At 42.9% G+C, this 17,204-nt stretch overlaps 1 protein-coding gene across 2 annotated transcripts in view; it reads right to left on the bottom strand.

Moving 5' to 3' along the window:
- The window catches only part of Mrtfb (myocardin related transcription factor B), a 151,912-nt gene that overhangs the window by 33,637 nt on the left and 101,071 nt on the right, over positions 1 to 17,204 (bottom strand). For both annotated transcript variants that reach the window (XM_076577830.1, XM_006983889.4), the window contains 5 exons: positions 9,942 to 10,007; positions 7,886 to 7,941; positions 5,883 to 5,958; positions 3,199 to 3,360; positions 1,713 to 1,891 (listed from right to left, as the gene is read on the bottom strand). In XM_076577830.1, the coding sequence (XP_076433945.1) occupies positions 1,713 to 1,891; positions 3,199 to 3,360; positions 5,883 to 5,958; positions 7,886 to 7,941; positions 9,942 to 10,007 (539 nt within the window). The remainder of the gene's footprint in view (positions 1 to 1,712; positions 1,892 to 3,198; positions 3,361 to 5,882; positions 5,959 to 7,885; positions 7,942 to 9,941; positions 10,008 to 17,204) is intronic.

Below are 17,204 nucleotides of genomic sequence, written 5' to 3' on the forward strand. Positions count from 1 at the left end.
TGCTCTGAGGAGACACCACAACCACAGCAACTTTTATAAAGAAAACATTTAATTGGGTAACTTACAGCTTCAAAGGTTTAGTCCATTTATTATCATGGCAGGACACGGCAGTATTCAAGCAGACACGGTGCTGGAGAAGGAGCTGAGAGTTCTACGTCTTGATCCACTGGCAACAGGAAGTGGACTGTGACACTGGGTGTAGCTTGAGCACAGGAGACCTCAAAGCCCACCCCAGTGACACACTTCCTCCAACAAGGCCACACATACTGCCACTCTCTATGAGCTTATGGGGGCCAAATACGTTCAAACTACCACACCATCTCTGATGGGATCACTTTTAAATACAAGAATACAAACCTCTATAGATTTTCCAATCATTCATTCAGAAAGCTTAATTATTGAAACTTTATTGAAACAGGTGCACAGATGCATGCACATACATATACACACAGACTAAATTGTCTACCCTCTAGACACACTAAATTGTCTACCTCCCTTCACAAAGTTGTCTGCACCCAACTCTACGTGGTCTGTCTTTTAGAGTCAAGAGTTCTTCACATTTTCGTTGAAGACAGTGATGAGTGTAATGAAGAAATAATGCTTCAAAACGACAAGGACATAAGAAACACATTTTCAATCTGTCAAGTTTCCTATGAACTCAGCTGACCTTATACCAAGGCTCACTTCATTATCTGGCAATTTAGCTAAAAAAATAATCAGGTAAATGCCAAAATCTGGCGCACGCCTTTAATCCCAGCACTCGGGAGGCAGAAGCAGGCGGATCTCTGTGAGTTTGAGGCCAGCCTGGTCTACAAAGCGAGTTCCAGGAAATGCGCAAAGCTACACAGAGAAACCCTGTCTTGAAAAAAACCAAAAACCAAAAACCAAAAAAATAAATAAATAAATAAAAAAAATCAGCAAGCATGAGTGAAGACAATGGCATCTTACTATAAACACAAGAGTGAAAATGAGGACATGGCTCTGAGTAGCTGATGACATGGACGGGGTCACTGAGATGTGGTGTATCAGTTCAACTCTATTAAAATTATATACATTTGTATGTTTTTGTTATCAAGACAGGGTGTCTCTGCATGGCTCAGTTACAACATGGCTGGAACCTCAGATATTATGCTAAGTGAAATAAGCCAGTCACAAAAACACACACTGATCCCACTTTTAATGAGTTTCCTAAAGAGTCAAACTCACAGACAGGTAGCAGGACAATGGCTTGTGGCAGCTGGACAGACAAGAATGGAGGAGGTGTCAGTGTTGTGGCGAAGAGGCCATGGAGATACGTTCAAGACTGTGTGGATGTATATGATCCCCTAAGAATGGTTCAGATGATAGAAAACAGGTATATTATTCTATTCTATTCTATTCTATTCTATTCTATTATTCTATTCTATTCTATTCTATTCTATTCTATTCTATTCTATTCTATTCTATTCTATACTATACTATACTATACTATACTATACTATACTATACTATACTATACTATACTATGTTGGCCAATGTTCTAAGAAGATTTTTTAAATCACACTAAAAGCTAGACTAATGGTGTGTATGAATGTTAGAACTACAAAGTGACAACCAGTTGTGCAGTTTTACAGTGTGTGGCTCACAGGTAGGAAGTGTCAGTAATTTCAGATTTTTCTTCTGGTGAAAATATTGTCTTGACACAGTCTGTAAAAATGTTAGGAAGGCCTTACCTGGGCCGGCGTGTTTGCAGTCACAGGAGGTGGCGAGGCACTGACTTTTGGTTCACTGGGGGATGCTGCTGAGCCCTGAGACTCCTGGCTTGCTGGCTGGTCTGGAGACAAAGCGTCACTGCTATCTTCATCAAATGAGAACTCTCCGTGAGTGTGGGGATAGTCCTCCTTCACCACACCTGCAGAGAGAACCATGGTGAAGTTGGGCTCTGGAACCAAGGCTGACTGAGAAAGGGGAGTTTTAGGAGCTGGCTTAAAGCTGGGCTCTCCCCAGAGGGAGCCACACTGCTACAGAAATGGAGGCTCTTCTAGCCGGAGCCACACTGTTGTCTGTCATGTACTCTTTGGGGTTTGGTGTTCTTCTAGTCAGATCAAGTCTTTGGGTCCAGCTACCAGCTGTAGGAAGGGAGGGGACAGGAGTGCCTTGTTGTTGCTCCTGTCCCTGTGGTCCTGGGGATGGAGCCCAGGGCTATGGACAAGCTGGCCAGGAGGCCAGAGCATCAGCACTCCTCTGCAGCCTGGCCCAGAGGGGAGGGTTCTCAATGACACTGGAGGACACAACAGCAAGAGGACGCAGGATGCAGAACACAAGCCTGCTCTGTAAAATGAGCAGCAGAGCACACCCGCTCAACAGAGTAATGTTTAAGAGATGCATGGACCTTATTCTTTAAAACCCCAACCTGGAACCGAAATGTTCACATGGAGGAAGCAGAGGAGGAAGTGAGAGTGTTAGTGTCTATTTCAAGGAACAGCACACCTACACTCACACCTTACTTTGGGGGCTATCTTCCCAAATGTCTGGAATCAGAGTTGACTCTATGTTTTGGAATGTTGTGACTACAAACTGCTTAAGCTTTAAAGTTATACTAACTCAGAGTATGAAGCCCTGAGGAGTATGAAAGCTGTACTAGTTAATTTTTCAGTTAGTATAAAAACAAAAACAAGCAAAAAACAAAAACAGAATCTTGCTGAATGAATATCATTATTCATTTGTTTCCCTGCTAAAACTATGCCAGAAACAAAAACCAGTGAGGCAGGCAGGCCTCAGCGTGAGAGTGTGCTGTGCATGCACAGGCCTGGGTTCAAGTTCAAGAACAGGATGAGCAGCACAAGCCAAGCCCAAGAGCAGCTGAAGCAGACAGATGCTACATCTTGTCAAGAGTGCAGTGAACCCACGGGCCCTCCTCTGTGCTTGTGCAGCTTATCATCTTCCTAGATGGACAGAACGAAGAGTCCAGCAATAGTCAACAGCACAAGTGAAATGATACAATACGATAATTTATCTTAGAACATGTGATGATGGCATCAGAGGTCACTCTGACATAAAATAGAAATCCACATTACTTGACAGATAACAAAACAGTCGCAACAAGATAGATGTTTATCAGCTTCGAGTCAACTAAGAAAACAATGCCCTTGATTGATGCTAGCATTTTGATCAAATTTATTTAGCACTCCTGTGGAAGACAGAAACGGTTACTCTTGCCTATAATGGCTTCCTTGACGCTTGAGTCCACAGGAAGGATGTTTTTCTCCACCAGCTCCATGGGCCCAGGCCTCTGAGCAATCTTCTCGTTCAGGTCATCTGCCAGCCGAGCTCGCTTCAGCTTCATCTGCGTGGCCTGCAGAGATGGCTCTGCAAACGTTTCTGGAAGACCAAGTGTAGCTTTAACTACAGCACCTATCAAGCCAAGTAACTGAATAGGGTGAAACTGTGGAAGGAGAGAGTGTGACTGCTGAGAGTGCTTGGTACATTGTTTCTCTCAGAGCTGGCAGCTACTCATCTATGCAACATGGAGGCCCCAGACTTGAATGATCATGGGCTGAAGTTGGAAATGCGGCTGCCGCCATCTGCCTGCAGTAGGAGGTCAGGTCTGTTTAGAACACGTTTACTAGGTACCAGGGGACACAGCATGAGGACACATGTGGCCCAGAGCTCTACAAGTGGATGATTCTCATTTGGTGTCACTGGAAAGGCAGTTCCTAGAAAGGGAGGCACTAAGCCCTAGGACCGAAGTTTCTCTTACTTTCTTCAGTGGGAAGAACTACGATTAATACTCTTGGATTGACTGCATATCGGGATCAGTTATCATAATTAAGAATTTGAGCTCATTTTGGAACAAAAAACCCCCACATTTTACACAGAGATTGTGGTGCATAGAACCATCCGCTCATACACTTAAAATAAGTTACTACAACAGATACAAGCCACTGCAGCTCTCCCAATGCCTCTGCTTCATCATGTCCATTGTCCTTGGAGTAAGTCATTAACATCTCCTCCCATTGTCTTGAGCTATGTTTTTGCTGGTTTAAAAATAGGTGGTACACTATCACCCGAGATTCCGAGTTGATTCTGAGCTCCTGAGATGAAGTGCACAGAACTGTACAGGACACTATGTGTAGGGAGGACAGGATCAACCAGCCAAACACATGGATTTTTTTCAATGCTTCTATGAAGCTCAAGGTGGGAGAGCCTTTGGTCTCTCTCCCTTCTCCACCTAAACAATACATCAACAAGGAAAATCTTCCCACAGTAGTAAGCAGAGCCTGGTAGGTTGGTGTGCTTCTGTCTGTCTCACTTCCTCCTGAACTCCATGGAGCTGAGGCTCAATTTATGCTGCTGAATTTCAGAAAATAATTTAGAATCTAACCTGCCAAAAACCCAATTCAATTAAATTAGGTTAATGTAAAAATATATGATAAGGTAATTAAAGACTAAAAGATGATATATTCTCATTCTCAGATTTCAACTTGAGAATGCATGTTTCAATATATACTCTTATATTAAAAATATGCATATGAATGTTTTGCTTGCATGTGTGTCTATATACCATGTGTGTGCTTGGTGTCCATGGAGGCTAGAAGAGGGCATCAGATCCCTTAGAGCTGGAGGCACAGGATGTTGGGAGCTGTTTGACATGGGCATTCCAACCAAACAGTGTCCTCCACAAGAGCAACAACTGATTGTGAGCCAGCTCACCATCTCCTTGGCCTTTCTTCTTCTTTTTTTCTTTTTCATAAAAGAAAATTTGGGTAGATGTATTTCTTTTTATTTTAAGTCTACTAATGACATCTAGAGTCAGAAGGCAAATACAGACAGCACTGTATACACTCACATATTCATGCACATGTGTTGTTCTTTGCTGTGTTAGGGTTATTTAGCTGAAGTCAATGACCCCCGAGATCTGCAGTGCTCTATGCTAACACTGGATCTCTGAGAAGTTTTTCTGTTCAAGGGGCTGTCGAAGAATACAATCCATGGTGGGGAAAGGCACACATCTCCCACCTCCTGCTTGGGACAAGAAGGACACACACAGGAGAACACTCTTCAGTCTGTGGAGGCCAGTGTGGCACTTGCCATTTGTTCAGAGCACATTCTAACGCAGTTATCAGCCCATGTCCTTTCTCAGGCAGAGCTGCCTGGTTGTTCCTGTCTGTCTCTGCCCCTGAAGCACATGATGCTCATTATTGGGTCCCTGGTGCCTAGCATTAGGCCAGTGGACGCACAGCCTCCTGAAGAAGTGCACTCTGGCTGTGTCTGAGCTACCAGGCTGCTATTCTGATTCTGTCACTAGGCTTGGAGAGAACAGGCTCTTCCTGCCCCACAACTGTCTCTAAATGTCTGTGATGTTTCCAGATTCTTCTTAAAGCTTAACACACTCGAGACTGTTCAAAGGACCAAGCTCCTACTCTTGCTCAGTAAGTTATAGAAGCAGAATGAGGCAGAAATAGAACTCTAGAAATTTCTGATGGAGAAGCTGGCTTTTAAGAAGACTTTCTTAGCGAGAACATGTGAGCCATGTATTCTGTAGGAATGGAATGATACTGCTTTGCCTCCAAGGGCTAAGATTACATCACTCAGAAGTGATTAGTAATGGTCATGTCAAGACCGTAAGTATCGACAAAGAGCAGTAGCAACCTGTGTGAGCATCATTTCAGATAAATATCAATGAGATCCAAGCTGTCAAAAATATAGAGCTAGGCCATTAACTGACTGCCTAGAGGTCAAATGTTCCCTAGGTGTCAAGTTTTGAGTCTTTATGGTACTATTTAAATTTGGAGGATGTCAGCCTGTAAAGAGTTATTAAAATGGGAATAAACAGAAATGGTAGACACCTCACTTTTCTTCTTAAAGAAACACAGCCAAGCCAGAAGAAATAAACGTCTTACCTTCTAAAATATGCATTCTGACCAGCTCAGAGCGGTCTGGGCGACTCCGGATCTTGTGCTTCAGAAAGTTTTCAGTCTTTAAAAAAAAAAAAAGTTGTTCATGATTTATTGTAGTTTTAGATTTTCTTCAAAAACAAATTATACACCCTTTTTGTTGTGTCTTTGAGAGAGTAACTAGAAATTAGTGCTAGGGGAACTATCATCTAGTACAAGACAACCATGTATCCTTCAGTATTGCCCAGGGGGGTCTGACGCATATTAGTTTAAATAACTACTTTATAGAGTTTTATAGTGAAACTGAGAAAAGCTCGAATTTTTAAGATGAGCTTTGAATAAACATAAGATTTAACCCTTTTATATAAAACCAATACTTTATAAAAGTAGAAATTTATTTAGATATTAAAGTTTTTAAAAATAATAGTAATATTTTATTTGAGTTCATAGTCTTAGCACATTCTCTAAAACCGCACTCAACACTCAAGCAATAGGTCTAGGTTATTATTGCATTCTGGGGACAGTGTGAAGGAATTTTTATAATGTTCTTATTTTTATACTGCATAACAGAACCCCCTCCCCTCAGGAAAAACAGAAAGACATAATGGCACTGAGCACCCATGTGATGTGTGGCCACCAAAGAATCCCTTTCAAGAACACAGCTGAGTATAGCACGTTCTGTATTTAGCTGTGCTCTCAATCCTTAGGCAAATCACCAGTGACAAAGACCCACAGGGAACTGGCCGAGGACCTTGAGAAGCACAGACTCTCTTGTCCCTCTGCAGGGCTGACAAACAGCAGAGGCTCTTGCCCAGTCTGTCTGTTAGAGTCTGGTCTGGCCCTAGACTTCTTTCTTATAAAGCCCAGGCCCACCAGCCCAGGCATGATGAGCTAGGCCCTCCCTACATCAGTCATCGGTCAAGAAACTGTCCCACAGGCTTGCGATTTGCTGGGGCATTTTAGCTTGTGTCAAATTAATAAGAAGCTAGTTAGCACAGCCCTGAAAACAAATGAACTAGTTACTTCTGTTTATTTTATGACTCTGTGTCAGAGTAATGCATGCACGTGTACATGTGGGGGGATAATACATGTGTATATGTGAGCGTGTGCATATAGAGTGTTGGGGGCAATACATGTGCATATGTACATGTGTGAGCATGTATATGAAGAAGACAGAGGCTAGTGTCAGGTATCTTTTTTCACTTTCTCTTCACTTTTTTCATTTTCTCTTTCTGGCTTTGTTGGAGGAAGTGTATCACTGTGGGGTGGGCTTTGAGGTCTTCTTTGCTCAAGCTACTTCCAGTGATAGTCTACTTCCTGTTGCTTGTGGATCAAGGTCTAGGATTCCCAGCTCCTCCTCTGCCTGCACACTGCCATGTCTGCCATGATGATAATGGACTGAACCTTTGAACTGTAAGCTAGCCCCAACTAAATGTTTTCCTCATAAGAGTTGCTGTGGTCATGGTGTCTCTTCACAGCAATAGAAACCTTAACTAAGACAAATTACTGTTTTGTTTTTTATGGGTGTGTATGTGGGGCAATGCATGCACATGTGTACATGTGTGAATATAGACATGCAGAGTGTTGGGGTAATGCATGTACATGTGCACACGTGTGAGCATGTGCATGTGAAGGACAGTGACTATGTCAGGTGAGCTCACCCAGTTGGTTAACCTGGCTGGTCAGCAAGCACTTCTTGCCTCAGCCTCCTCAGTGCTGGGATCAGCATAGGTGTGAGCTGCCAGGCCCAGACTCGCTTTAAACACAGCCCTGTGGCAAACACTCTACTGACTGAGCCATCTTTTCCATGATACTACTGATTTTAAAAGAACAAAACTGAACTGTCAGACACTTTCTAAAAGCCTCTAGAAATCCAGCTACCCCAGAATACATGCTATCTACACCACAGATCTTGGAGATAATGGGTATATTCTGTATCAATATATTTAGGAGTACTGGTGCTTGGGATACAGCGGAGAAATAAAGATTTTTAAAGTAAAGTGACTTACTCTGGCTCGCTCCAGGCTTTTTATTTGCTCATGGAATGCTGCCGGACTCTTCAAAGCTGTTAGGAAGAAAACAAATGGTTTCTACAGCATAAACAGGAGCTCACATCTTAGCTTGCCAATCTGCTAACCCCAACAGTGTGTATCTGTGCTGACATTTATTTACAGTTCCTTTATGAGACCCCTCCAAACATGAAGACTTCAATGCTACCCTACTGGAATGATGTACATCACAAATAAAGCAAGTGGACATTTCAAACAGAGCTGCTGTCTCAGGACTCTGTAAGTGCCAGGTCAGACCATTCCAAGGCCCAGGGACTTGCACAGGTTTTGTTCTTAGTGCCCATATGTGCTGCCAGACAAAGCCCATGTGGCTCTGGAACTGGAACACGGGGACACAGCACACATTTACTCAGAACTCACAACTGTCTTGGTTCTGTGGTAAGGCACAGTCACGACTGCTGTTGGTCTCCCTAATAAACCTGCCAGGTGCGGGTGAACCCCAGAAGAAGAGGTGTGCAAGTCCCTGAGGACATACAGCTAACTGTTGGTCCTAGTGGGACTTAAATCCAGCATTCTAAATTCAAAGGGTCATGTTCTTTGTACCACACCACAGTGCAACACAACTAAAGATGACTTTAGTCATCAGTATTCTATTTCAGAATCTCAGCACAAGGAGAAACGGTGTTTGCATTTCAGTCTGTCATCTTTGGAGACTCTTGATTTGTGTACATCCACCATTGCACCTAAGAACCATGGGCGTGGGTCAGTAAATGGGAGCTAGGCCTAGGCTTCCCTGGGCAGGTTGTCTGGAGCACAATCTTCTAGTTTGGTCCTGGAGACACCTCCGAGGCTCCCAGTAGCCCACCCCTGCCAGCCTGGCTGAGGACCAGCTCTACACACCAGCCAGGGCTGACCCGGAAGGAGTGCTGTAAGCATCATTATTGATGCTGTTGATGAGCTGGCTGGGGGAGACTGCGGTAGTGGAGATGCTGAGCAGTTATCAGAGTGGCTCTGGGGAGTACAGCTGGATTTAGGGGACTTAGATGACAGACAGTAAGCAGTCTACAAAAGTTTCACTGACGAAAAAAAATCTGCTAAAAACAAACAAGCACTCCTTATCTCCATTAACTGATAAGTATTTCTGGGCTAGCAATGAGTTACAGGACTGGGAAACACATGTTTGTTCTGTAATTTCTAGTATTTTAAAGTGGAATAAATTAACTCTTGGGAAGTTAATTTCTAAACAAAGTCCACGGCGTATAGAAAACAACCATTCTCTCCTCTAAAACCCCCAAACCTAGTGGTTAAAGGTAAAGAAAACAATTTAGATAAATATTCTAAAATCAACTCTTATGAATCTCTTGAAGGAAACAAGTGTATTCAAGGCCAGAAAGCCCAAACTAACTGTCAATAGCATTCCATCAGTTACAAACCCGAGATGTGTGTAATTAGGTAGACCATAGGCCAGCACCATGGAGAATGACCTTAAGTTCAGGTAGAATTCTGAAGGTCATGAGTTAAGGCTATCACATTACTCTTGTAGGTCTAACCTCAGATATACCAGCAGAATTATCAGTTCAACCACTTTAAAGTCCAAACAGACATTAAAGCTCACAGTCAGAACTCCACAGTGGGGGCTGGAGAGATGATGGGTCAATGGTTAAGAGCACTGGCTGCTCTTCCAGAGGACCTGAGTTCAATTCCCAGCAACCACACAGTGGCTCACAACCATGTATAATGGTATTTAATGTCCTTCTCTGTCATGCAGGCATACATACAAGCAGAGCACTCATATACATAAAATAAATACATCTTTAAAAAAAGAACTTCGCAGTGTCTTAAAGGCATTCTTCATTAGTGTAAAATTCAAGCCCATTTTTTAAGCTGCATATGTTTTTAAGATGTACTAAGGGTTCTTCTGGCTGAGCCATGCTGACACCTGGCTCTCCTGATGAGCGTTCACGGAAAGTGCAAGGACTGAACAGAAGGAGGGAAGCCTTCCTCAGGAATGGCCATGCTGTCCCCACACACCAGAGCAACAGTGACTTGGTCTTACGTGGCATGATGCCCTGGTCCACTAGCTGTTCTCTCGTCCTCCTCTGCTGCAGCCTCAGCTGGAGCACTGTGGAAAGGAAAGAGTTTGAGTTTATCAGCAGCTGTAACCCCAATTCCTGCAGTTCCAAAGGAGACACTGTTAACCTTTATTAAACACCCACTGTATTATCCAACAAGAAGGAAGTCGATTGGGAAGCTGAGTGTGGTAGCTATGTCTTTAATCCCAGATCTCAAGGGGCTGAGGCAAGAGGGCTACTGCAGGTCTAAGGCCAGTCAAGTTGCATTCTGAGTTCCAGGACATCCTGAACTACATGTAGGGTGAGATCTTGTCTTAATAAGGGAGGTGAGAGAAGACATTACGTGGTACTAAGTTGCAAAAGAAATTATTTTGGGATTCTGCTTGCTGGTGAATTCTGAATTTGCTCAGCAATTCTTTTTTTTCCTGCCCCCTGAGACAGGGTTTCTCTGTGTAGCTTTGCACCTTTCCTGGAACTCGCTTTGTAGACCAGGCTGGCCTTGAACTCACAGAGATCCGCCTGCCTCTGCCTCCCAAGTGCTGGGATTAAAGGCATGAGCCACCACCGCCCGGCTTACTCAGCAATTCTTTTGTTTAGCTAATAATTTGAATTTATAATGAATGCCAGGCATTTCCTATTTAAATACTTCACACAATATTCAAGTGAACTGATAGTTGGCTTATACATTATGACTTGTTCAAAGGAAATCTCATTTGGAGCAACAATATGAGGTTCCTTGACATTTTTTTCTATGTTAATAGTAACAATTTATTTTAAGAAAAGACTGGCTTGTTTGGAAGGACTTCTCCACCAGGAAAGAATTTAAAAGAAACAGCTTCAGTGATTCCTGAATACGTATAAATTAGGTCAGAGAGAAACTTCTAAGTTATGAATTTAACAGTCTGCATAAATACACAATGAATCTCACCCTACAAGTCCTGAAAAAGCTATACTCAACTGGTATCACCGTCTACTACAGAGTAAATTGTGAGAATTGGTAGAAACAAGGCCCACATTAGGAAATGTGGACATTTCGCTTATCAAATAAAAATTAATCTACCCCCCCCCATTTTCAAAGAGATTCTTTTTACAGCATCTCTAGATATTCAATTTAGAAAACAAGTCTATTTAAAAATAACGCAGCAAGTAAAACAGAAACCTTTTCCCTAGTTACTTTAACTTGTTTTGCTTTTATTTTCAAATTACAGTTAGGATGACTAAGGGTCTGCATAAAAGTTACCAACATGATGAAACAAAATATGCCTGTTTCTTAATGGCAGGGAGAAGAGACTGAACAAAAGGCTTAGAATGGATCATACTAGTGTCTCCCATCTGCAGGAGACCCTGCGTGCCTCAGAGACCACAGTCCTGACAGTGTTGACCCTATGAGGACTGCAGAGCAGAGTCCTGCCTCAGGTTGCCCAAAGAGCCCTGAACTGCTCAATGGCTCTTACGAACACCTAGATAAGAGTCCTGAACACAGAAACGAGATAATTTGGTTTTGGGCCACAAAGTTTCACTGATACCACATTTAGAGCTGATACAGTTGATATAAAACTGCCACAGAGAGCAAAAGCCAAGTAAAAGCTTAAACAGCATGCATACTTCTGACACTAGCATTTTTCAGGACTGTGGAGGCTAATGCTGGGTGGTACTTAAGGTGGCCACAGCAGGGAGAATCCCAAGGAAAACCTAAGAGGATAAAGGGTCAGGGTGTCACTCCAACTCAGAGGGTCCATGTCAGGGAGAAGCTCCAGCAGCAAGCAGTGTCTTTCCCTTCTCTCCAGGGATCCTCAAAGAAAGATCACAGAACAAGGGTACCTTAAAAAAAAAAAAAAAACCAAACAAACTCCAAACACAAATCTGTAGTTAGGAGACATGCTCTGAACACTACACTTCCTGCATATTTACATCAGGACATCAGCAGTTATTCCATCAGCAAGCCAAGAGGCAAAGCAAGTTTGTGCTTCTCAGAGGCTCTTCTGATTGGACACTGGTTGCTTCAGGGACCCCCCGCCCCCAAACACAAGAGGGCAGTTCTGAGTCAGTCAAGATTGCAATCACTCATGTTAACACACACAGTATATCTGTGAGGCTAGCACACAGAACGGACACATGTCACTCTGATGCATTCCTCGGGGCCGACATTTCTGACTGCAAATGCACAGGCTTTCCCTGTGTCTCTGTCCTCCAATCTGAGGATAGCAACTGGGTGTCCAGCAGTTCCAATCCAACATGACTCCCTAGGTGGTCCCAATTTCAAGTACTAGTCCCTAGCTGAGGCTATTCATACTACAGCATCCTCCTCAGACTTGAGTATTTGCCTGACGGTTCCACAAAATGCAGGAAGGTACTTTATGATTACTGCTTTACTATAAAGGATACAATTCAGAAACAGATCCCTGGAAGAGATGCACAGGGAGAGGTCCTCTGCTCTGGGCCTCCATCCTTTCTCTGACTCCATCTGTGCCTTCCTGGAACTAAAGGTACCCAGAAGCCATCAGGGGCCCTAGTTACCTATCATCTAGCATACCCTAGATGTTCTTGTCACTGGCAACACTGAGCAGTCTGTGTCAGGAACTGAGGACTAAGATCAAAGCTGACAGAAGATGCTTACTCACCCCCTCCTCCTGTCACCTAGGAAACCACATTAGGAGCTGTGTGCCAAGAACTAGAGGCAGAGAGCAGATATACATTTCTCATACCACAGAGACAAGGCACCAATCACCAATTGTTAAAACAAAAACCATACCCAAGTCCTGTGTTTTTCACCCAGTTCCTATATGGCGAAAATAAGCAACCCCTCGGACAACCTAGGTCATTTGGCCTGAAGGGAACAAAATGACTTAACCGATGCTCTCAAAACTCCCCATATAACTCCCCAAAGGTAAGCTACTCTAAGGCCCCTGTTTTATGGGATTGCTGGAGAGGCATCAGTAACTGTTGATGGGACAACGACTTTGAAGCGAAGACATTAGAAAGGACATGACTGGAGAGGAGGTAGACTTAGAAGTAATGAGTTATATTATATCTGTTGGCTGCCTAGCTCTTCTACCCTGTCTATACCCAAAGGTGGACACTATGGGACACATATTATCTAATACAGACTCAGGTAGACAGGGGGTAAAGGTCAGTTGTAGAGCTTGGTGAACACTGGGTATGGAGGGTGGGGAACAGAGATGCCCCAGCACATTGTAAATCTTGGTGAATTTTACAATTCAACTATGGCATTTGTTCATATTAAACATAATTAGTGAAGAACAATGTGGTAAAGGCTATTCTTAGAATGTACTAGTTATATAGTACCATATAGTACAGACTAGTAATTTTAGAAAATTAGCAAACTTCCTTTTAGTACTCTACTCACCAACTTAGTAGAAACCAATAAACACAGAGTACATGCCAGTGGACAGGTGCACCACACTGGGAGGCAGAGGTTGGGCCATACAGTTTGTAAGCAACATAAATCTCTGTGTTTACTTGGTTGGGTCTGAGCAGCTGCGGGACTGGTGGGTGAGAGAGATTTGTCCTTACCGTGGGCCAGGCAGGACCAGGACAACTCTAGCTACAGGTTCCCCTTCCTCTCTCTCGAGTCTCTACATTAACCAAGGCTGGCCCATCCATGTAAAAGAGAAATCCCAGAACCCTGGATGTTCCTCAGCCCTTTGCAGATCTGTATCCCTAGCTGCCATCCTAGTCTACATACCAGCCTAGCATAATGTCCTAGGACGGCATGGGTGTCCGAGAAGCCTGTTTTCCTGGAGAGGGCTTCATGTCAGTGCAGTGTACCTGAGAGCTGTATCCTATGCCTCTCTGAGATGTCACCCTGCACTAATGGGCTCGTAAGACCACAGCCTTCATGCTATTAGTAAGCTGACCAACCTGACAGTCAGTACCTTCCATGCCCATCCTGCAAATGACTGAAGGGAAAAGAATACATGTGACGCAGAATTCTGGTGGGAAAGCAGTTCAAAACACAAAGACAGTGTGCTTACATCTTTCATAAAGCAAAAAGTATAGCTAAGAAAGTAAAACTGAATTCACATTTGAATCCTTGTAGAGGTTGTCTTTATTTCTGGAAACTTGAGGAACGAAAGCATTTCAAAACCCTGTCCCCTGAGAAGTCCTTAAACCCGTTTGTTCCATAAGGAAAAGGAAATGCTGACACACAAAAGTATACTGCATACAAGCAGGAGGGCACCTCTGGAAGCCTCTATCTCAGTGTGTGAATCCAGATACTGTGAACTTCCAGACATACAACACTCAGGGGTGTACAAAGGCCTGTCAAGGGAGGCGGATGAGGATGCAGCCCATTTGCACAAGCATGGTTCAAGTTTTTCTCAACTAGTTCGAGCCCTGAGTCACATTCAACAAGAAAATATGGAAAAGAAAGAGACCTAAAAGTGAAAACCATGGACGCTAACAGCCAGAGACACAATGGTTCTCTGCTTTACACATTGCCAGTCTCATAATGGGCTACACAACGATAAGCATTACATTAGTAGCTGAAGGTTATGTCTGCTGGGGGTGCCATATAGCTCTCAAGAGCCACCATTTATCACTGACTTATTTCCAATGCTTGCAATAATGATATTCTGGTGGGGTTTTGTGCATAAGCTTTATCCCTCATTTCCTGAATTTAAATTTCTAGACAGAAGGTATCTCAATGGGCTTTGCCCCCGGCATGACTGCTAGTGAAAGGAGCCAGTGTGTGCACATGGCATCATGTTCTGAAGTTACAGTGGATGGATGAGACCACAATGACTTTTTCAAGGTGGAAATTTACTTATTGACTCTAAGGTGCCATGTCTCATGTTCCTCAGGGCTAGCATTCATGGTCTTTCATATCATTTCTATAAGAAGAAAGATTTTGAAATTTCAATTTAATACTTGTTACAAAACACACAAACCAAATTGTGTCAATGTAAGTCTTTTGAACTTGCTCTACTTTCATAAAATATTTTAATCACTACTTTGAAAACAGGTAGCTAGCTCATCTACTAATGATTAACCTTGTGTCATATAAACATGACAAATGTTTCAATATTAAAAGTGTCTTCTTTTAGTTACTTTCCCTTGCTTCTTAAATAGTTTAAGGTAATAAAATTAAGATTAATATCTAACAAAAAAGACCTTACATATAATTTACATAATACTGTACAAAATTTTAGCTTTTCAAATTAAAATGACCAATATTGAAATGTTTCCTACATTTGATATGATTAAAATGATTTTTCATATGCATTAATAACACAGAACAGCATGAGCTGAGCAAGCTAAAACAAAGCATAGCTTTGGGCTGGGACTCTGAGGACACCTGAGAGCTGTATATGTCAAAAACAAGGTAGAAGCGACACTTTCTGGGAAACTGCTATGGTGTGAAGAGGACAGATAGAGGAGAGGAAGGGTGCTGAGCAGCTGGCTGCAGTCAGGGAGGGGTCAGGATATGTTCTGTAACTACAGGACAAGGAGAAGGCAAACTGCAGATTCCTGAAACAAACCCCAACCTGAGCAGTCTAGCCAAGAGTGGTGAGCTGGGGCAAAGACAAAGAAGGGGATGAAATAACACCCTGGAACTGGTGATCCTCTGATGGAAGAACCTGCGGGGCAATGAACAGATCCTGGTTTCAGCTTTTCCCAAACAGATGTTGGAGTAATTAAGAGTGTGAAGTGGTTTGACTCTGGCAGAAATATATCACATGTTGTTTGAGCAGGATGAAGCCAGGGCCTGATTCTACAAATCGGACAGCTCACAGAAGTGAAGCACACTTGCTTTATCTTTTGGGCTCGGGCATGGTGAGTCAAGTTGGCCCACGTCTAATCTGTCTGTCATGCAGTTCAGTGGCCAAATGAGATTTAACCATTGTTTTATCAGCTACAGGCAAATCACACCGTGAAAATTTTATATTGAAAAGGCAAACAAATGTTTAAAATGGTGATGGCTGTTACTATTTTTATTTCCACTATTACTTCAAGCACAAAACCGCAAATTAAAAAAAAATGCTTACAGATTTCCACATTTACATTTTTAATTTCAAGATTTATTATTTTGAAATTATATATCTGTGTATGGGTAGGCATACATATGTGAAGGTGCCTATGGAGGCCAGAGGTGTCAGTTCTCTGGAGGTGGAGTTACAGGCAGCCATGAGCCACCCAACGTGGGTGCTGGGAACTAAACTCAGGTCCTCTGATACTCTGTATGGGATGTTAACCTTGAGCATCTCTCCAGATATCTTTGCCAGGAAGGCTTATTTTGCAGTCAGGGGAAGAAGTTATCTCAGAGGCTTCCTTCTGAGCCCAGGCCCCAGAGGAAGACCCATGAGTGTGATGATGTTAGTACCTTGATGTATCACATTTTATATGAAGTTTCCTATTTATCTGTTGAACTATGAAAGCTATTCCATTCTGCCCAGACTTCCTGTCCTCTGTCACCACTGTGAGAGCCCCATGGCTTCAGAAAATGTGAACATTCTATTAATAGTACATAGAAAGTATGCAAAGAAAACACACAGGGTGGGACTGTATTAGTCATGCAGTTTGTGAGTTGGCTTAAAAAAAATGAAAACTAGCTCTTTTCTTCTTAAAAACTTAGTACTTGTGTAGCAAGGCCTCTTGCTACTATAAACTGGCACAGTTAAGAGCTTCATTCATTTTGGGAGTATATTAATGATACAATTGTAGATTAAATTTCTTTCTTTTTCTTGTTGTTTGAGACAGGGTTTCTCTGTGTAGCCTTGACTATCTTGGAACTCTCTCTGTAGAACAGGTTGGCCTTAAACTCACAGAGATCCGCCTGCCTCTACCTCCCGAGTGCTGGGATTAAAGGTGTGTGCCACCACTGCTTGCCCAATTAAATTTCTAATAATGGATATAACATTCTGATAGGATCATTTTGCCATGCAGATGTGGTGCCAATATATAGTGTCAGGAAGCACAAGACTCTTTTTCCACTTGTTCCATGATGTGTACCACCATGTTTTAATAAACTCCAAAACGAAGATTGCCTTCATTCACCAGACCACACTGGTGACCTCATGCCAAACAACACATACATTCACTGAGTGGTAAGAAGTAAGGGCTGCACCGAGCCGGAGCCCTGGACTGAAGAGCCCTGGGGCCGCAGCCTGGGCTATGATGATGTGACGGAGAAGCTCAGGGGTCTTGGGGAATCAGAGCAATGTTCCAGGGCAGGAGCTCTGATGGGACCATTTCCTTAACGCCTTCAGAACTGCTCTGAGATGATC

This window comes from Peromyscus maniculatus, chromosome 8, assembly GCF_049852395.1.
Source record: "Peromyscus maniculatus bairdii isolate BWxNUB_F1_BW_parent chromosome 8, HU_Pman_BW_mat_3.1, whole genome shotgun sequence".
Lineage (NCBI taxonomy): Eukaryota > Metazoa > Chordata > Mammalia > Rodentia > Cricetidae > Peromyscus > Peromyscus maniculatus.